The 22,361-nt window shown below is 34.1% G+C and overlaps 1 protein-coding gene across 1 annotated transcript in view; it reads left to right on the top strand.

Annotated features, from left to right (window-relative positions):
- OTOGL (otogelin like) overlaps nucleotides 1–22,361 on the top strand; it is a 194,616-nt gene that overhangs the window by 4,143 nt on the left and 168,112 nt on the right. Inside the window, exons 3-7 of the mRNA XM_031940155.1 lie at nucleotides 743–897; nucleotides 4,559–4,680; nucleotides 12,816–13,021; nucleotides 18,440–18,570; nucleotides 21,147–21,253. Of these exons, the coding sequence (XP_031796015.1) occupies nucleotides 743–897; nucleotides 4,559–4,680; nucleotides 12,816–13,021; nucleotides 18,440–18,570; nucleotides 21,147–21,253 (721 nt within the window). The remainder of the gene's footprint in view (nucleotides 1–742; nucleotides 898–4,558; nucleotides 4,681–12,815; nucleotides 13,022–18,439; nucleotides 18,571–21,146; nucleotides 21,254–22,361) is intronic.

Below are 22,361 nucleotides of genomic sequence, written 5' to 3'. Positions count from 1 at the left end.
GACTGATTACTCTTTCCATTTTTTGCAAATGTGGAAACTGAGGGAAATAGAGATTAAATGACTTTTTTTCATGGTCACATAGCTGATAAGTATCTGAAGTTAGATTGAACCCAGGTCTGAAGATATTACAATAGATTCTGCTGTAGAGAGCCACAAATAATAGGGGAACTCTGGGTAAGGTATAAGACCCTTCAGCCCCAGAGGGAACCTGCTGACAATGTCTAGTTTGGCTCCCCATCTCCCCTTGGGAGTCCTTCCTGAGAAGTCAAAGGTGGGTGGCCACCTGTGTTCTACTTGAAGCAAGGGATACTTACAGTAAAGAAGCATTTATATATGAATAGCAGGGTGCTTATAGTTAGCACTTGCTCAGTATGCTGTGGTGATGTAATTGTACTAAGGTATTTAGGTCCTGAGAGGACTTGAAATAAACAGACTCCATTTTTGACCATCCTCATGGATTCCTTGCCTTCATCACTTCTCCACTAAGACCAAGGATTCGAGCTGGTCCTGAGATCCTCCAGAGACCTAGTTCGGATGGTACATTTTAGCACCCCAACTTGGGGGCTCTAGAAAGCACACTACATACTGCAATATTGATTATGTTTATATAATGATCAGAATTAAATATGCACCTTTTAAAATGTGAATCTGAATTGGCTCTTCTGAAGCATTGCAAAAAAAAAAAAAGACAAATTTAAAAAATACTGCTAATTATGACCTTATTTTGTTTTGTTTTCTTTAGTACCTAACACAGGTAAAGAGAGAGATGGAATCTGCAAAACCTGGGGACAGTACCATTTTGAAACATTTGATGGTATCTACTATTACTTCCCAGGAAACTGTTCTTACATTTTGGCAAAGGACTATGGTGCTCAAGAACCGCAATACACTGTTTGGGTAGGTAGCTCAGGGATGGAAGTAACTGTGGTTAAAAAGATCTTAATTCATGATGGAAAATACAGTATGATTCTAGCTTTCTGAACAGCTTCTAAGTAGGGGAAGTAGAGAGACATTGAATGGACTGAATCAACTTTTTAGTATAATTTGAGTAAAGGATCAAAGGTGAAAGGAGAATACTTGGGTGGGCATATACTTATCAAGCCACCCAAAGTACTCTGGAACTATTGATATTTAAAAATCAGTATTTGTTAGGTGACATATCCTTATCCTTAAGAAATATCATTTGAGTATTTTTTTTTTTTTATTTTGAGGGAGTAAGGTGAATGGATACCTCACTGTTTTTCTCTCTCCATATTTCTTTTTCTTCCTCACTACACTTCTTCCTTCTACATATTTTGGGTATGTATGTGTGGGAGAGTAGAGATCTGAAACATTCATTTCAACCATGAGGGGAATTCTCAGTATGAAAACACTTTCCTTTGAGACAGATTGTGACTGCCCTACAACTTTTAGTTAAGAGTGTTGATTGGGGCACTAATTAATTAATTTGCTTTCTCCTTTTTTAGAAAAAGTAAATTAGCTGCTGGTTATCTATTTATTTTGGAAAAATCAGCTCAGATTTGTTTACCAAATAAACATTTTTAAATATTCAATTTTGTTTATCTCTTCTTTGATTTTCAAAATTTCTCTCTCTCTCTCTCGATGTCTGTGTGTTTATTTAGGGGTTAGGTGACTAGGTGACTTGTTCATGGCCATACAGCTAACAGGTAACCAACAGGATTTGAATCATCTAAGTTTTCCTGGCTCTAAGATTGGCTTTCTATCCATCATTCCATACTTCTTCTCTTTTCTAAGGGATGCTTTTTCTTCTTTTTCTTATATATAGCATTACCCTCATCAGATAGAAATATTCCTCCTATTGATAGAAAGAGAGTGCAGTGTTTCATTCAGCACAGATGTATGAAGAGATTACTTGTACATGTTGAAGAAGCATTGTGATGTCATGCAGGATTTAAGAGCTAAAGTTTCCCACTGTCTTGATTTGCTGAAACATTTTTCTTTTTCTCTCATGTCTTTGAGTCATCTTCTCCTCCCACATACGACCAGACATTAATATATGCAGATGGCATAGTTATGATAGCAGAAACAAAGGACTAAAGGCAGAGAAGGAGAAAAAACAGGTGGCCCACTGACAAAGGAATGGAAATAAGTGCTGATAAAAGTAAAAGAGGACAAACGTTAAAAGGATTCAGAGAAGCTTTTTAAAACAACAGCAACAACAAAAAAGGTCATTAAATTCTTGAATCCCAGGCAGGAAATAGGTCATGTTGAAAGTTACTAAATGGAGCGTAATGACTCAACAGGATTACAAATCTGTCTGCAACTGAGACACAGACAGGGCTGGCTCCAGGAAAAAAAAGTAGGTAGGAAGACTTTGTTTGTGTCTAGTGTTCCCATTCTACCTTCCAGGGCTTCTTCTATAGACCTCCCTCAAATGCTCTTTTTTTTCCACTGGCCTGCCCTTTCTCATGCTGTCCCAGATTCCCAGGGCTTAGTGCCATCAGCCCTTTCTGCTAGCCCTTTGTTTACCTGTGTTGCTTGGCTGAATGCAGTGAGTCCAGGTTTGGGAGTCATTTAGAGAATCAATTCTCAGCTTTAAATAAAGGATCCTATGACTATATGTCTCTTTTACATCTAAATCTATGGTGATATGATCATCAGGGCCCAAAGCTAAGTAATAAATGCTTATTGATTCAAATTCAATAACCACTTAATAAGCATAAAATAAATGATCAATGTGCTGGAATTTTTGAAACACATACATCAGATATTCCCATTGCCCTCATGAAGCATACAATCTGATAATAGGGAAAAGACATATACATAAATAATTATAATTAAAAGTAGAGCAAAATTCATTATCTCTGCTGGCAAATATCTTTCCTCTTTCATATCCCAAATAGCACTTCATTATGTACCAACTTATTAATGATTATAATGTATTATAGTTACTTGTATTGGATCTTATCCCTGTTTAAGGCACCTAAGTTTCATATGGGTAAAGATCATGGTTTAGCTAAATTTGGTATTTCATATCTACCATAGTACTTTATATATAATTGTTGCTATTGAGTTATTTCAGTCGTGTCTGGGACACTTTGGAGTGTTTTTTTGTTTTGTTTTGTTTTTTTTTTTGTTTTTTTTTTTGGTAAAGATACTGTATATAGTTTACTATTTCCTTCTTCAGCTCATTTTACAGATATGAAAACTGAGGCAAACAAGATTAAGCGACTTACCCAGGGTTATACATCTAAGAAGTATGTGAGGCTGGATTTGAAATCAGGTCTTTTTGACTCCAGGGCTAAAACTCTATCCACCTACACTACCCAGGTGCATTTGTTAATGTTAATGCACAGGTGATTTGTTAATGTTTTGTGAGTATTAGACTCAAGAAAGGATTATATTTAGTTATTAATTTTGAGATATAAACCCTAACTTTGTTTCTCTTTTTAAAAGGTTGTTTATGTTAGGGGTGGCTTTGTTCATGGATTCTCTTTCAGATTCACAAAAAGAATCTTTTAAAAAAATTTTATTTAAAAGTTTTTTTTCCATGAAATTGTGTATACACCTTCTATACTTTTTTTGTTTCCATCTGGATTTGTGATTTTATTAATGCAATGTACTCTCACTATGGAAATTCCATTCCCTCTACAATCTTGGATTGGCAACATTTGGAATTCTATTTATTTCTTTTCATACTCTTGCTCTCTTCTTGTCATCCCTCTCCTCTCCTAATTTTCCTTTCTCTATGTTTGTATATGTTTCTCTATCTCTATATACTCATATATATAGTGTTTCACAAATATTAATAAAATTTTAAGCTCTTAAAGCATAAAACTGAGCTAGGATTTCTGGGATCACCCAGCATATTAGGGGGACATCAAAATTACCTATAATGGGGAAAATCAGTGCCCATCCTGCAACTTTTAGTCTGAGATTCAGAGGGCTGCCTGGGTCACTGAAGTGTCAAATGACTTTTCCAGGACTGCTTTCCTAATAAAAGTCAGAGACCTTGAACCCAGGTCTTCCTGCCTCCAGCTCTTACTCTTATTCCTCTATATCATGCAGACTTTCAAATATTCTTGGCCATGCTCCATTTAAAACGTATTTCATGATTCTCTAGCAGATGATGTCATGTTACAAACACATTGTCCAGAGTTTGGTAGAACTACTTGTTTCCATGGGTCTTTTGAATTCTAAAACCCTACATGGGTAGTTTCAGGTCTTGAAAAGAGAAAAGTGCTATATAAATGTAAGACTAAACAATGCTAAAAGCAACTCAATGAGATTTAAGTTACATATCTATAATCTATCTCTATATATGTATATATTTTAGGAAATCAATTCTCTTTACTGATTCACAAAACATTTCTAAGCTCAAGATAACATCTCTCTAAATTTGCCCTGACATTTCAGTTGGAGAATGTAATTTGCTCTTCTGTTCTAAACTTTCCATTGATACAGTAAGTGATCCCTACATGTACTTATATATCATTTGTAAAGTGCTAGGGAATAATGGGACTATGGAAATGCAACACTTGTAAACTTATTTTTTATCTTGGTTCTCATCAACCATATTTATTTTTCTCCCTTCAAGGTTCATAATAGCCCTAAGTGCATTGGTTCTGTGTACTATTGCCGTCGGTCAGTCAGCTTGTTCTTTTCAAGCCAAGAAGAAATTCTCATTTCTGGTCATGAAGTAAAAAAAGATGGAATCAGGTATGATCTGATAGTTGCTCAAATGAAATTTGCGATGTAATTTCTTTTTTTTTTTTTTTTTTGCAATGCAATTTCAAAACTTCAGAGTGGAAAGCGTTTTTGGGAACAAGAAAGTAGCATTTTCTCTTTTAAAATAAACCTAAGAATTTACTTAGTGAGAAATATAATTTCACAGAACTCATTAGGATGTAAATTTCTTTAATTCAGGGACAGTCTCACTTTTATCTCTGTATCCTCAGCACCTAGAAAGTGCAAATAATAAACACTTTTCAATTATTCACTATGGAAAGCTACTTTTTTTTCTCTTTGTCTCTGTGTCTGTCTCTCTTTTACAAAACACTTTCCTTACAATCTCCTCATGGAAAAAGTGGCACAGGTGTTATTCTTCCCATTTTAGGGATGAGGAAAATGAGGCAAAGAAGCAAAGACTTGTCCAGAGTTATATAGTAATGAGTCAGAATCAAAATCTAATTCAAATTCAATAGGCCAAACCCTATTTGGTCATTGTTTGGGTCCTGATTGATTCAGATTAAATATAAATATCAGTCATTTCTGCTTTGGCCAGAAACCCTGAGAGTCTTTCCTTTCCTCTCATCCTTCCCTTCCCTTCCCTTCCTTACTTCTTCCCTCCCTCCCTCCCTCCTTCCCTTCCTTCCTCCTTCCTTACTTCCTCCCTCCCTCCTTCCCTTCCTTCCTCCTTCCTTCCTCCCTTCCTCCCTCCCTCCCTCCCTCCCTCCCTTCTTTCCTTCCTTCCTCCCTTCCTCCCTCCCTTCTTTCCTCCCTTCCTCCTTCCCTTCCTCCTTCCTTCCTTCCTTCCTTCCTTCCTTCCTTCCTTCCTTCCTTCCTTCCTTCCTTCCTTCCTTCCTTCCTTCCTTCCTTCCTTTTCTCCTTCCCTCCCTACCTTCTTCCTTCTCTCCTTCCCTTCCTTTTCCCCTCCCTTTTCTTTCCTGTCATGATCCTCCTCCAGATCAAAGGACAATTATCAGAGTGAGGCAAGATTTTAGGATTGATACAACCTAAGTGGAGTGATCATCTTTCCCTCTTCTTGTTCGAAATTCATTTGCCTTATTCATTCTTATTTCAGGTTTAAAGGAAATGGAGGGAAATATTCTGATATTTCTGTATTAAGATTAACATTACATTTCTCACAATGGTTAATGAGCTTCAAGGCCCTATCTCACTAGACCAGATTTTTAAAAATATATTGATGATACCTCTTTCCTCAAAACTCTTTGCTCATTTCTGTATAACATTTCCCTTAATTTTCTATGTTTAATTAAATAATATTAGTAAATATCAATTTAAATAAATATCAAGGCTAAGATCTATACTATTTATTGATAATATAACAGACAATAAAACAAAGACATAAATTCTTGTTTGCAGTCTGTGTGCTATGGGAAATATAAAAGCCAAGTCAGTCTTAAAAATCATTACAACCAGGATTGCATCCAATATTTTAAGAATCATTTTTATAAATACTTCTTCAGCAGATAAAGATTTCAAATAGTTCTCTTGGGAAAGTTCACTTCATCTTCTTTCTCTCTGCACTTTATTTAATCTTTTTAAAACCATGACAGGTAATCTTTTAGAATGTCAGTGAAAATTCAGTCTCCTCCTCATAGACTCATTATCCAAAATTCCATTGCCTTTAAAAGATATGGTAACTATATCTAGCCTATATGGGCGAGGCTCCAGAAGCTAGTGTTATAATAGAATTAAGAATTTAACACTGTCAAGATTCATAGAGATTTTCTAACCCAGACCCCTCATTTTATGAGAAAGGATAAAGTACTTAAAAAAAAAGGATGCAAGTTGATCAGTTATTAAGTTTATATAATGAATGAGTACAGATGCTCCTGGCTTCCTTATTCCCCAAATGAAGACAGATTGTGCCTTGAATGACAATATGGAATTGGGACTCTACTTTCTCTCTCTCCATTCTATCCTATTTGTTGAAATGACTCCCCCCGTACTGATCAGAATTTGACTATTAATGCTAGCTAATCCCATATTTATATCCACTTGCATTCTTAGTTCTGCTTTATGGCCTAAGAAACCTAGTTTAATTCTTTACTACTTGGGGAACTTATAATAACACCCACCAAACCAGATCTTCTTCATTTCTAGGGCACTTTCTATTTAGTGTTCTAATTTCCAATAAAGCATATCAATTGATTATCCTATTATTCTGTTCAGCATTTTTGTGGCTTCTTGGACCATAGCTCTCTTTGCTGCTCACCAATCTGTTATAATGTATTGCTTCCATATTTTAATGTAAGCTCCTTGAAAACAGGAACATCTCAGTTTTGAATTTATTTGCTCAATGATTAGCACCATGCATGGCACATAAAAAGTACACAAATAATGCTTTTCATTCATTTATTCATTCACTCATTAATTGATTTACTATTTATTCAGTCTCATTCATTTATTATACTATATTACTATCTCTCTTATTTTTAATAGAGCACTTTCCTAACAATTACCCTATGAGGAAGGTGGGAAAAGTTTTATTACCCCCATTTTAGAGATGAGGGAAATGAGAAGTATTATTAATGATTTGCCCAGAAACACAAACAAAACACTCAGTAAAGATTTGAACCCCAGTATCTGAGTTCGTTGCCCTTTTAATATACCTTCTGACTTAGGGATGAGGGGAATAGGACACCTTGAGACATGTATTAGCGTTGTTATATCTATTAATATTTGAGTAAATATTGCTTTAAGATAGTAAAGGTGGTAAAGACGTTCCTGAAAAGATGCTGCCAAATTCATATACTGGATACTGAGCATTAGTGATATTTTGGAGCTATTTGGTTGAGAGAAGGCTCTAAAGTGCTTATAAAAAGTTTTTAAAAAGTTTTGTATGGAATAAGAACAAGCTAATTAGTGCTGGAACTATCGGTGTTGAATTATGCTTTTAAAATCCTCAAGTTATGATACTAAGTTAACAAGATTATGTGATGATCAACTCTGATTAACTTGGCTCTTTTCAATAATGAGATGATTCAGGTCAATTCCAATAGACTTGTTGTTGTTGTTGTTGTTGTTTTAAATTTATTTACTTTTAATATATATAAATTATGTTGGGAGAGAAAAATCAGAGCAAAAGAAAAACCATGGGAGAGGTAACAAAAAAATACACAAAAAGAAGTGAACATAGCTTGGGTTGATTTATATTCAATCTTGTAGTTCTTTTTCTGGATGCAAATGGTATTTTCTATCCAAAGTCTACTGAGATTGCTTTGGACCACTCAATCACTGAGAAGAAACAAATATTTCATAGCTGATCACTGCTAGTTCTTGCTGAAATTCTTTCGGGCTAAAATCAACTGTCATTTTTTATAGAATAGAAAAAAAAATATTCCATTATCTTCATCTGCCACAGCTTATTCACCAATTCCCTAATTGATGGGCATTCACTCATTTTCCAATTCTTTGCTACCACAAAAAGAGGTGCTACAAACATTTTTGCTCAAGTGGATCCTTTCCCCTTTATGATTTTCTTGGGATACAGATCCAGTAATGGCACTGCTGAGTCAAAGGGTATGCAGTTTGATATCTCTTTGGACATAGTTCCAGATTGCTCTTTGGTTGGATCATTTTACATTTCCACCAACAATGCTTTAGAATCTCAGTTTTCCCACATCCCTTCCAACATTTAACACTATCTTTTCCTGTCATCTTAGCCAATTTGAAAAGTATGAGATGGTACCTCACAGTTGTGATAATTTACACTTCTCTAATCAATGGTAATTTAGAGCATTTTTTCCCCATATAACTAAAAATGGCTTTAATTTTGAAGGATTTTATTCATTTTTTTTGCTGAAGCAATTGGGGTTAAATGACTTGCCCAGGGTCACACAGTTAGAAGTGTTAACTATCTGAGACTAGATTTGAACTCGGGTCCTCCTGACTTTAGGTTTGGTGCTCTATCCACTACACCACTTAGCTGCCCCTTGCTTTAATTTTGAAAACTGAAAATTGTCTGTTCATATCCTTTGACCATTTTTCACCTGAGGAATGACTTATATTCTTATAAATTTGACATTTTTATTTTAGAAATGAGAACTTTATCAGAAATGTTGGCCATAAAGATTTCCCCCTAGTTTTGTACTTCCCTTTTAATCTTGTTTCTGTTGGTTTAGTTTGTGCAAAACCTTTTTTATTTAATGTATTTAAAGTTGTCTATTTTGTCTTTTATAATGTTCTCTAGTCCTTCTTTGGTCATAAATTCCTCTCTTCTCCAAAGATCTGAGAGGTAAATTATCCCTTGCTCTCCTAATTTACTTATGGTATCATCCTTTATGCCCAAATTATGTACCCATTTTGACTTTATTTTGGTATGGGGTGTGAGACGTAGGTTTATGCCTAGTTTATGACATATTATTTTTGTGAAATAGTGAGTTCTTATCCCGTTTATCAATACTAGATTATTATAGACCTTGATTATCATATTGTGTGTTTCTAATCTCTTCCACTGATCCACCATTCTATTTCTTAGCCAATGGTTTTCATGAGTGCTGCTTTATAATATAGATTTAGATCTGGTACTGTTAAGTAACCATTATTTTGTATTTTTTTTTTCATTAATTCCCTTGATATTCTTGACCTTTTGTTCTTTCAGATGAATTTTGTTATTATTTTTGCTACTTCCTTAAAATAATTTTTTGGCAGTGTAATTGGCATGACACTGAGCAAGTAGAGCAACTTAGGCAGAATTGTCATTTTTATTATATCGGCTTAGCCTACCCTCCAATAGACTTATGATGGAGACAGCCATTTACATCCAGAAAGAAGACTATGGAGACATTATGTGGATTATAACATAGTATTTTCACCATTTTTTTTGGTTGTTATTTGCTTTTTTTCCCTTCATTTTTTCCCTTTATGATCTGATTTTTCTTGTGCAGCATGGTAAATGTGGAAATATGTTTAGAAGAACTGTACATGTTTAACCTATATTAGATTACTTGTTATCTAGGAAGGGAGGGAGAAAAATTTGGAACACAAAATTTTTCAAGGTTGAATCTTTATATCTTTATATGTATTTTGAAAATAAAAAGCTATTTTTATATGTATTTTGAAAATAAAAAGCTATTATTAACAAAACAAAAGAAATTCAAAGCTTTATACACAATTTTCTTTTTTTTGTTCGTTTTATATGGAAATGTTTGGTTGTTGCTATTACTAACTTTATAATGAGATTAAAAAAAAAACTTCTAATGTCAATTGAATGTATGCTGTTGTTCATTTATAGCTTACTCTTGGTGACCTTATTTGATGTGTTCTTGGCAAAGATATTGGAGTGGTTTGCCATGTTCCTCAGCTCATTTTATAGTTGAAGAAACTGAAGCAAATAGGGTTAAGTGATTTTCCCAGGATCAAATAGTTATTAAGTAGCTGAGGACAGATTTGAACTCAGTAAGATTCCGACTCCTGGCCTGGCACTCTATTCACTGAGTCATCTAACTGCCTCCCAATGTGAGGATAGGTAGATGAATATGTGAAGGTCCTGTAATTTCTTTAACATGGAGAATACATCTTTACCTTGGCTGACACAGAAATGAGCCTATGTATTTATTAGATAAGGCATATACAATTAATTGAGATACATAGAAACTACATGACTTGTTCAAAAATCACACAGCTAGTAAGGGTCAGAAGAAGGACTTATTCTAGGACTTCCAAGATCAAAGCCCAGAATTTTGTCTTTTATTCCAAACTGCTTCCACAATTTGGGAGAAAGCAATGATTTTAAAAATAATTTCAGTAGTGATTTTTGTCCAAGTTGAAACTAGTCAAATACTATTGGAGGAAAGAATGAATCTGTTCTAAACATAGTCAGTGCCTAATAGATATTTGTTTAATGCATTAAGTAAATTAATGAATAAGACATGATTCCTGCTTTCATAAGGCTTACCTTCCATTAATGACATGACACAAGTATAAACAACTCTAATATAAAAGGTAATACACAATAAGTTAAGAAAATTAAAATTAAAGTGCCATGTAAATTCCCAGGGAGGGCAAAAAAGTTTTCCTAGAGGTGATATTTAGATTAGATTTTATGGGAAAAAAGAGATATTAAAGAAGGGAAAGGGACCTATATGTGCAAAAATGTGGCAGCCCTTTTTGTAGTGGCTAGAAACTGGAAATTGAAGGGATGCACATTAATTGGAGAATGGTTGGGTAAATTGTGGTATATGAATGTTATGGAATATTATTGTTCTGTAAGAAATGACCAGCAGGATGAATACAGAGAGGCTTCGGGTGATTGATGGACTGATGCTAAGTGAAATGAGCAGAACCAGGAAATCATTATACACTTCAACAACAATAGAACATGATGATCAATTCTGATGGATGTGGCCCTCTTCAACAATGAGAGGATCCAAATTAGTTCCAATTGACCTGTAATAAACAGATCCAGTTACACCCAGAGAAAGAACACTGGGAAATGAGTGACCACAACATAACATTTCCACTCTTTCTGTTAATGTTTGCTTGCATTTTTGTTTTTTTCTTCTCAAGTTTTTACCTTCTTTTTAAATCCGATCTTTCCTGTGCAACAAAATAACTGTATAAATATGTATACGTATGTTGTATTTAACATATACTTTAACATATTTAACATGTATGGGATTACTTGCCATTTAGGGGAGGGGGTGGGGGGAAGGAGGGGAAAATTTGGAACAGGTTTTGCAAGGGTCAGTGTTGAAAAATTACTCATGCATATGTTTTGTCAATAAAAAGCTATAATAAAAATAAAATTAAAAAAGGATTTTATGGGAAAGATTAAAATTCAAGAGATATAAGGGACCCTCATCAAAGGCATGGATAAAGGCCTAGAGATGGGAATGTGCGGGGTATATGCAAAGTATTATGAACCATTCATTTTGACTGCTATAAAGGAAAGAAGTATAACATAAATATGCAAAATCAAATGGTGCTATATTGAGGAGACTGAAAAACCAGACTAAGAAATTTTAACTTCATTTAGTAGGAAATGGAAAGAGACATAAACAAGTCTATATATAAAGAAAATCAATTTGATACCTCTACAAAGGATGAATACGAGGAAAGGAGTGAGGCAAAAAGGAAGCTGTTAGGAGGCTGTGGTAATAGATGGATGATGAGTAAATAAAGGGCAATAAGTGTTTTATTTTTTTCTAGTTGTTTCTAGTGGGAAGAGAGAGGTTAGGCCAAAAATTTTGCAAGACTTAAATTAAAAAGGATTTGGTAAGTGATGGGGACACTTCCTTTTCTCTTAAATCTAAAATATTAATATAATGTAAAGTTGTCAAACATGACAGACTGGGTAAATGGTAATACCTTTGCCTGAGATAATGAAATCAAAAGGAAGTACAAGCTTTATTGGGAAATACTATGTTTAATTTTGGTTATGTTAGATTTGAAGAGTCATTAGGATATCCAGGTAAATACATCCTGTAGATAATTGGAAATATAGGCAGGATCCAAGGAAAACTGTTATTTCCAATTTCTGTGACTTTCCTCTTTGTTGTACCCCACACCAGAATGGACTCATTTCCCACTCCCCTCCCTTCCCTTCCTTTAAGGTTCAACTCTCCTTTATGCTGGATATCTTGATTTCCCCTCTTCTTAAATCACTTTTATTCTTTTCCCCTAAAGCTAGAAGAACAATTATTGTTGTTAATTGCAACACTTTGTGCTTTGCACATGGAAGAAATTTAATACATATTGGTTATATTGGTATAATTGGCTTGAAATGAAACTGATGTCTCATTTGTATTGATCACATTCTGCTTTGTATTATGGCTATTTGTATAAACATCTCAAACCTCACCCCCATTAGATTGTAAATTTCTTGAAGACTACAGTTTAGTATTTCTTCTTTGTATCTTTAGAACTTAGTATATTGCCTTGCACATAGTTTGTCTTTTAGTACATAATATATGTTTGTTGATAGATTGAATTAAATTGAACTAAATTACTGATTGCTTGCAGATTGGATGTTTGGTAACTAAGTCTATTGGTATTAATGTGAAAAAGTTTTCTTTCATTTGAAGAACCAAATCATCCCAGAAGACTTTCATTATCACTGACTTCATATCAGAGCTCTTAGGAACACTATTATTCTATTTTTCCAGGTTGACATTACCACAGACAATTGGGCATGTTCACATTGAGAGGCTTGCTGACTACATTCTGGTGAAAACAAACTTTGGCTTTTCATTAGCTTGGGATGGCATATCTGGCATTTACATCAAGTTGTCTGAGGAGCACAAAGGAAAAACCAGTGGTCTCTGTGGGAATTATAACGACGTTCAGTCTGATGACTTGCAAATACAACATGGTAAGTAAAATGCCTACATCAACCAAAATACAACTTGAAGTAGGTGGGATTTGAGCTGAATCTTGAAAGAAACCAGAGAAATCAGAAGGTGAAGGTAAATAGGAGAGTACTACAATCATGCCAGTGGAAAAGGCAGTGTTGGGAGATTGAGAGATGTTTCTGAAGAGCAAGAAGGTCTGGGTCACTGAATCATAGGAGACATAGAAAGAATTAAAGTGTCAGAAGACTAGAGAAAGATAAGATGAGTGTCTGTTATGAAGGGCTTTAAAAGCTAAATGAGCAAAGTCTTATTTGATCCTGGAATTTATGGGAGCTATTGAAGTTTATTGAATGTTGGGGGAGAGGGAAAAAACCTGAACTTTAGGAAGATCAAGGTTGTGAGTCTGGGAGACAGAGAGAAGGTCAAGTTCTCTTGACCTTGGTACACAGTTAAGTCCTTTAAAAAAATGCATGTTGTTGTTATTCTTGGTGTGTTAGAATGTCTTCTTTCCCCTGTTCAAGCTGTTAATTTCAAACAGATTCTTAGAAATATCAGTTAGTTGGTAATCCCTTTTCCTGTATAATTATTTTAAGTGATGCTTGAGTAGGGTGGTACCTTATTTCATGTGAAACTTGAAAAACAGGAAATACTTTACATTTAACTAAATACAAATATAAATTTGGAATACATTTGGGGCATATTTGCTTGTTTGGGAGAGAGATATTTTATTGCTAATTTCAGAAAGGTTATCTTAAATGATCGCAAATTAGTAGGTTTTTTTTGAAAGATAGGGTGATAAACAGAGGAATGCAAAGAAAATGATACAATTATTTGGAAGAACTTTATTTCCAGGCAATAATTATCTATTTGATTATCCACCCATTTTTGTTTGTGAGATATTTGTTATTTTGTGAATTATATTCCTTTAAACCAGCAAATCACATTAATTCTTAATGTATTAAAAGTGATTATTTCCAAAAGTCTTACTTTTACATGTTAAGATGAGGAATAGAAAAATGAACAACTTAAATTTTATCCTTCACAATACCTGGTAGGTTGGAAAAGGGAGTAAAATTAACTTAAAATCATAACATTTACCTAAGTGAACTATTGAATGTTTAAGTAACAATTATCTTGATGATCTCTTAAAAACAGGGTTTATTTTCAACACAGATACCAACATGTAATGGTCAAAGAATGAAAGAATTGCTGAGAACTATATTGTCGTATGTCCTAACAAATAAATATATAAATGAAGATGAAAAATATTTATCTCTTTAATAAGCAGAGCAGGGCTGGTCCAAAGCAGGTCAACAGAAGTAGCCAAAAGGCTTATGAGTATATTGTATACCCCAGTCATTTTATTTTGCTTAATACCTAATATTGTCAGTGGGATTATTGCCACTTTATTGCCAGAAGTATCCTGTCAAAATGCAAATATTCCCCTCTAAAAGGATAATATTTACATATTATTAACATGGCAGAGATGATTTGTTAAGTTCCTACAAGTGAATAGGGTTCTGATGATGTGATTCACAGCTAAGTTTTGTAGGGGCAAAGGAAAGGTTTGTGCCACAGTCAGCTCCTTATAGGACTTCTTCTAATGAATCTCTCAGGCAAATTTCTATTCTTGCCCTCTCTTTCTAAAATCTTTCCCCATCTTACCTGTCCTCTTCTTTTTGAACAAGATTTGAAGCTTTTTGAGAGCAGTATTCCAGCCATGGGTTTCACTTATCTCACTAAATCTCAGTTATATCTATAAAGTCAAACTTACCTTTCTATGTTAAAGTGCCTACTTCATCTTGCTTATTACAATGCATGCATTTATAGACATCTGAAGCACATGTTTGATTGCTAGATCCTTTCCTTTCTCCCCCAGGTATTATTAATAAGTACACTATTTTTTCTTTTAATTTTCTTTTTATTTAAAAGAACAGAATAGAAAAAAAGAAAGACAGAAAGCAGAACATCAGGGAAAATTCAAAATATATAACAAATTTCTAATTCAAGAAAGGATATATTCTTCTACTATGTAGAAGAAATTATACAGCTCCTTTCTTGAATTTTCTGAATCTCTATTGCTATTCAGCCAAGTAGATCTTCAAGCCTCAAGTCAGAAAGACTTCAGTTCAAATGTGACCTCAAACACTTATTAGCTGTGTGAGCTGGGGAATTCTTAAACTTTGGTTGCCTCGGGTTTCTCAGTTTTTATATGGAGATAATCTAATAGCAGCTACCTCTCAGGGGTATTGTGAGAATCAAATGAAATGATATTATAAAGTGCTACAATACTTGGTACATAGTAGATACTACATAAATGCTTATTTCCCCTTTCCCCTCTCTCCCTTCTTACATTATTGCTAGACTCATATTTGGTAGATGATATTCATCTACAAGAGGAAACTTATAGGCCAGACTTCTTGTTAAGTACATAGATAATTTTCTTCTTAGATCTGCCTTTTCAGTTTAAAGCCATTTTGATGAGTTAGTAATATATCAAGTAAATATATTCTTAGCTTATTAAATGTATTTCATCTCTGACCAGAACCCTGTGGTCCTAGTCAAACTGTGGTCCTAGTAATACAAATCCATTTATCTGTTCATTTCCCAAGGGATCAAAGAAGTAGGTCATTATTGGCTTTAAAAAATACCTAGAGCTTGTTCAGAGATCAGGGCATGGAAACCAGAGCAGAAACTGCATAAGCTTGATGAAGGGAAGAATTAAAATGGTGGAACAAAGAAATCTTTATTGTTTATTGTTTGGAGTTATAGGCATTACTCAGGGAAAGAGAACATATACTGAATGGATGCTATGGTGGGATATTTGGGACAATATGAGAATCCTGGGTTACTAGAAATCAGAATAGATAAGAGAAAATGTAATGACAGGAGCAAGATAGTTTCATAAAAAGGAAAGTAGAAGGGCATTGAAGACAATTTTGTCTCTGGCTAGCTCTGAAATTAAAGAAATAAAAATAATTTTTATAGCAACGTCTACTAACCTCAGGTTTCTCCATAAAGACTCCCCTCCCTCAACCTATCAATACTGCCTTATGCATGTCTAGGTGTTAGGTTTTTTGCTTTTTGTTATAAGAAGATTGGTATTCTTTCTATACTTAGTCTTATATTTCTCTAATATAAATAATATTTAGGGGGCAACTAAGCAGTTTGATTAAATGCAGTTGGGAATGTAATTTCTCATCTGTGATTTAAAAAATTGTATTTTTCTGCTTGTGTGTATCTTATGCTTCAGGGGCTGCATCACAAAGAAACTAGGCTTTTCACTGTGTGTGTCCAGGAAGATTTAAATTTTTTGCCAAGAGGAAATTGAATGTGCCCTCTCCATAATTCATGCCTTCTGAGACTGAGGGCTGCATACAAAATGATCTCCAAGTTCCCTTCCAGCTCTAAAGTTCTCTGATCTGTGATTTTTGTTTCACAGCATTTTAGATTTCAAAACTGCCAAACTAATATTTATAAGGTTCAAGATTAGAAAACTTCATTTTGAAAAATCCAGTTTTTCAGGTCCTTTTAATTAATTACAAGATAAGTAGTGAAATATATGTCATTTATATCCTGGAGTTAGAATTCTGGGAACTGAACTTCAGCAATCCTTAGTTGCACTGAACTTTTGTGGAACAAATCAGGCTTAGAACCTGTGGGCTATTGAAAAGAATATTTTTTTTATTTTTTGATTGCAATAACAGTAATGATATTGAAATTTTTTATAGCAATAGGTATTTTTAATAGAATATGATATATAGTTAGACTTTATATTAATATCACGGAGTTATGAGAGACAGGATGACATAAGGACAGAGAGCTAACTTCAAAGCTAGAAATAGCTGGGTTCAGGTTCTGCCTCTAACACATGTTTGCTGTATGACTTATAGTCAAGTCATTTTTATCTTTTTCATACTCTGGGAAACACCAAAGAAAATACTAATCCACCTTGTTAGAGAAAACTCCCTATATTAATGAAATTGTTGATTGAGTCCCTATCTTTTCCCACAGAACTAATGCAACTTAAAAGGGGAAAAAGGAAGGGAATAAGTATTTATTGAACACCTAATATGTGCCAGGCACTGTACTAAGTACTTTGCAAATGTTATCCCATTTGATTCTCACAATAACTCTGCAAGGTAGGTGCTGTTATTATTCTTTTTATAGATGAGAAAACTGAGACAGAGAGTAAGTGTTCTATCCACTGTGCACAGCCTCCACAAATAACTTGAAACTGTGCTTTTAAAGACGCACATGGTTAAGACACTGACACTTGGAGCTAGAGGGATCTCAGAGATCATCCTGTCCAAGCTCTTCACTTTATAGATGATGAAATTGAGTTTAAGGTCATGCAACTAATGAATCTTAAAGATGAAATTTAAACCCAAGAATCTTGTTTATTGTGACTGTTCCTTCCATGATGCCTATGGTGATTCCCACGTCTTCAACTTTTGATATTATCTCCAGTTTATCATGTATAGTAATTTGAAAGCTGTGTACTCCTTAGATTGCATGTTCCTTTAGGGCAGGGGATTTTTGATTTTCTTGTATCCCTAAAGTTTAATACAATGCCTGGCGCATAATAGATGCTTAATAATTGCTTGTTAACATAATTCTTTCATTGATTAGATCTGAAAAAAAATGCTCAAGAAATTGTTGGGGAAAAATATGTTTGAGGAATTTAGTATTTCTTCGAGTTCCCCTGATGTAGTCCCTAAGTTGTCCCTACAAAGGAGGCTAAGGTTTTGCCATGATTTTCAGGCCATGATTGCTGTTAAAGTGTGGGATTGTTAGGCTCTGTTTCTAATTTTTGACTTCTTGGATTAGGTATATCAGGAAGTCCTCTTCTCCAAGCTGATTGAATCTCTTCTTCAGTCTTTCTGTCCCTCTATCTCTTTCTTTCTCTGTGTGTATATGACAGAAATAGAGAGAGACACAGACAGACATACACAGAGACAAAGAGATACAGAGACAGAGACAGACACAGACAGAAAAACAGAGACTGAGAGAAACAGAGTCAGAGAGAGAAAAAGAGAGACACACGGAGAAACAAAAACAAAGAGAAACACAAGAGAGAGATATTGCAGTGGAGGTGAGGATAAGATTTGGACAAATCTATAACGTTATCAATTGTAGAGAAAACATTCACCTGCTTTGGTGGAATGTTTCCTCACAGGGCTGCTCCCTAAGCTAATGAAGTCCTATTCTCCATCTTCTAATAACATAAAAACATAAGCTCTCTGAGAGTAGAGATTGCTCTTTTTCTTCTTTGTATTTCCAGCATCTAGGATAATGCCTGTAGTAAGCACTTAGAAAATACTTCTTGATTGATAGGATATAAAGTTATTTCTAATCTTGAAATTTTCACTTTGTTTATAATGAGAGAAAAGAGTTTGCATTTGTGGAAAATAATGTTGTTAAATGTTTTTGAGCAGAAGATGAAGTTACAGAAGACATAGCCCTATTTGCCAATAGCTGGTCTATCCATACTGCAGAGGATGATGGGTGTATAGCTACTGACTCAGATTTTCCAAGTCCGTGTTCTACAGGAATACATCCTTTTGAGGTAAATTGCCTTTTTGTCAATTATAACAATGGTATTATGTAGTCATCAGAATATGAGCATGTTGTAGTTGTCCTTCATTCCTGAAGAGGAATAAAATAATGTCACTATGTTAGTCAAGTTATGATGTGTCTAATTGTGGTTGATTCTGAGCCTTATACTACCTCAAAATGCTCTGCCACAAGTTGGATACAAATATTCCATATGAACATTTGGGGTGGATTCTCTAACTTTGAGCATCTCGAGTTTCTTCTGAGCTACTTCAATTCTGCTTTGCTTGCTTAGCATGATGAGGGCATTTCATGCTGGGTGGTTCTGTGCCTCTCTGTCATACAATCAATTCTAAAGTTCTTAAGAAAGACTTTGAGAGAATCCTTGTATCACTTTTTCTGATCACCTTGAGCATTTGCCCTGGGTGAATGCTCCATAAAATTGAGGTTTTTGTGGACAAATTTGCACATTTAGTGCAAATGAAATGTTGCATTTCACTTAAATATTTAGAGCCCCATAAAATTCTAGAACAGAATATTGTGAAGCTTTTTATATAAAATTTTACTAGTAAGTTTTAGCTTTCAGAAGTCACCATGGGGCCTGAAGGTTCCTTTGACTTCTCAAATATAGGAATATAAGATCTAGCAAGACCTATCAAAATGGAAAAAAGCAACAATAATGACAACAAAACCTTAAAGTGTGTATTTAGTGAAAGATCTGAAGACTTAGTAAAAATTTGAAGTCAAAAGTTCAATACTTTGCACTTAGTAATAACTTAAATGTTCATCCATTTCTTTCTAAAATCTAGATTTGAATCTTGGGTCTGTTACTTACAACATTTAATCCATAATAATAATAGTAGAGATTTTCATGGGGCTTTCCATATATCATCTATTTGATCCTTATAACAATCCTTTGAAGTAAATACTATTGTTCTCCCCATTTTATAAACAAACAGGTTTAATGACTTATTGAGGCTCACACATTTACTAGAATTCTGAGGTAGGATTCAGAATCAGATCTTTTTGATTCCAAGCCAACACTTTATCTCCAGTACAATCTAACTGCCTTGTGATGATATTGATGTCTGCTAAGGCATGGATGGAACTTTGATATCTATTAGTGGAAGGGAGATGCACATCACTGGGAGCAAAGATGTTTGTAACCTATTAAAATTCGAATGAAATGGCTTTTGTGAGAAGTTTGTTCATTAAGAAGTGAGTCTTTTTCTGGGATGGAAAACTCCATCTGCATCTAGAGAGAGTACAAAGTCATACACTGAATGGGGATCAAAGCATAGTATTTTCACTTTTTTGTTATTGGTGTTTGCTTGTTTGTTTTTTTTTCTTCTGTCATTTTCCCCCCCATTTTGGTTTGATTTTTCTTAAATAATATGAAAAATATGGGAATAGGTTTAAATGAATTGAACATATTTAACCTTTATCAGATTGTTTGTTGTCTTGATGATGGGAAAGATAATAGAGTGATGGAGAAAAATTTGAAACACAAAATCTTGCAAAAATGAATGTTGAAAACCGTTTTTACATGTATTTGGAAAAATAAAATACTATTGAAAATTTTAAAAGAAGAAGACAACAAAAGTAGCAGATTTTTAGGAATTGTAGCAATTACTTTGTTAACTTATTAGACACTATTTGAATAAATACTAAAATTTAGAAAAAGAAATGACTCTTTTTTTTTCATAAGAATATGAGAGAGACATGGCTTAGGGTATACAGAGTGAACCTCTGAGTCAAGGAAATCTGGGTTTAAGTTCCATTTTTTGGACAAATCATTGAAACTCTCAGTATCCCAGGTTACATACTAAAGCTTTAAATTGCAGAGTAGGGCCAATTCACACAAATGAAGGCAGTTCTGCCCCTTGTGTTTCTCTATGAAGAATCAGAAATCTAGTTTTAAAACATTTCTGAGGAAAAAACTTATCTTATAAATCCTGGGCCGTGTCTCCTTTTTTTTTTCCTGGAAAAAAAAATGAAGAAAATAGAAAGTACATTTTCTGATGTAGAATTTTTTGAGACACATAATGTACAAGATGGTGAGGAAACATGAGAAAAAATGTCCTCTGTGGCTCCCTTCAACAATGAGATGATCCAAATCAGTTCCAAATGTTCAGTAATGAAGAGTGCCAGTTACACCCAGTGAAAAAACTATGGGAAATGAGTGTGGACCACAAAATAGTATTTCCACTCTTTCTGTTATTGTTTTTTTGCATTTTTGTTTTTCTTCTCAGGTTATTTTTACCTTCTTTCTAAATCTAATTTTTCTTGTGCAACAAAATAACTGTATAAAATATGTATACATATGTTGTATTTAACATATACTTTAACATATTTAGCATGTATGGGACTACCTGTCATCTAGGGGAAGGGGTGGGGGGAAAGAGGGGAAAATTTGGAACAGAAGGTTTTGCAAGGGTCAGTGTTGAAAAATTACCCATGCATATGTTTTGTAAATAAAAAGCTATAAAAACAAACAAACAAACAAATAAATAAAGTATGATCCTGGGCAAGTCAAAAAAAAAAAAAGAAGAAATGTCCTCTCACTAACTATGCTCTTCTTCTGGGCAGGTGATTTTCTTCAAGTGTCAGATACTATTGCAGTTTCCTTTCCTCAGCTGTCATGAGTATATTGATCCATATTCCTATATTGCAAGCTGTATCAATGATCTTTGCAAGTAAGTATGACGGGATTTCAGAAAGCAATGGTATCAAAATTCAATTTTCTTTAGCCAATGAAGAAATATTTTTTAATATCTGGGTTAATTTCTAGCCTCAATCAAGAAAAGAAGAAGGAGAGCTATGAAAGGATCTGAAAGTATCAGAATGATGTCACTGGGATGGCTATGAAGGACAGGTCACTCTTACAAAACTATTGGATGAAGGAGTCACTGCTTTTGTTTGCCTTGAAACTTTGCCTTGTGGCCCCTCCTTTCAGAGCTCTTCTTGTAGGGTTATGCTATATAAGTGGAATCTAGGAATAACAGGGATGGTAAATGAGACAATTGGTTCAATGGCTTTTGTTGATCTCTCTCATTTTTTTTTTTAACCAGGTAAACTAGGTGTATTCATTCATCCATTCATCGATTCATTTATCAAACAAGCATTTGTTATCTACTACATGTGGACCAAGTAGTGCTCAGGAAAGATGCAAAATTTGGATAAAACATGCTTCTTCTCAACATATACTTTATACTTCAGAGGAGGATAATCATATCAATACCAATAACCATAATATACACTGTTACATTGTGTACATTCATTAGAAAATATGGAATAAGGAATTTGCTCCAAGAAAGAGATGGCAGTTATCAAATCAGCATATATAAAAAGTGAACAAGATCACTTTCTAGGATGGATCAGTGAGTTAGCCTTCAGCAGATCAATTATTTAGAATGTCATGAGTTAATATTAGCGATTAATATGAATATTTCCAGGATAATAACAGCTGTCTAGGTTCCTAGGATCTCATCAATTCAAACTTAAATTGTCTAAAAGAGGCCATTTTTTTATCTTGAGACTTAATCTCAGTTTATTAAATTTTCTAAGACCTCAATTTGTCTGCCAAGTCATCATTTCTAATGAAATTCAATTAATTGGACTATTTAAACTATAGTCTCTGGTTACAATAATTCAGAATCCCATGTTGTTGAGATGACAACTTGATAATAGGTATGTTGAAAGTATTGAGAGCCAAGAATATATATAACATCTTAATACCATTTATCTGTAAGACTTTGTCCCTATTCTGTTTCATGTGCTTCATCTTTTGTGTTGAAAGATAAA

The sequence above is a fragment of the Sarcophilus harrisii genome, chromosome 5 (genome assembly GCF_902635505.1).
Source record: "Sarcophilus harrisii chromosome 5, mSarHar1.11, whole genome shotgun sequence".
Lineage (NCBI taxonomy): Eukaryota > Metazoa > Chordata > Mammalia > Dasyuromorphia > Dasyuridae > Sarcophilus > Sarcophilus harrisii.
This window is presented reverse-complemented; position numbering and strand designations above follow the sequence as displayed.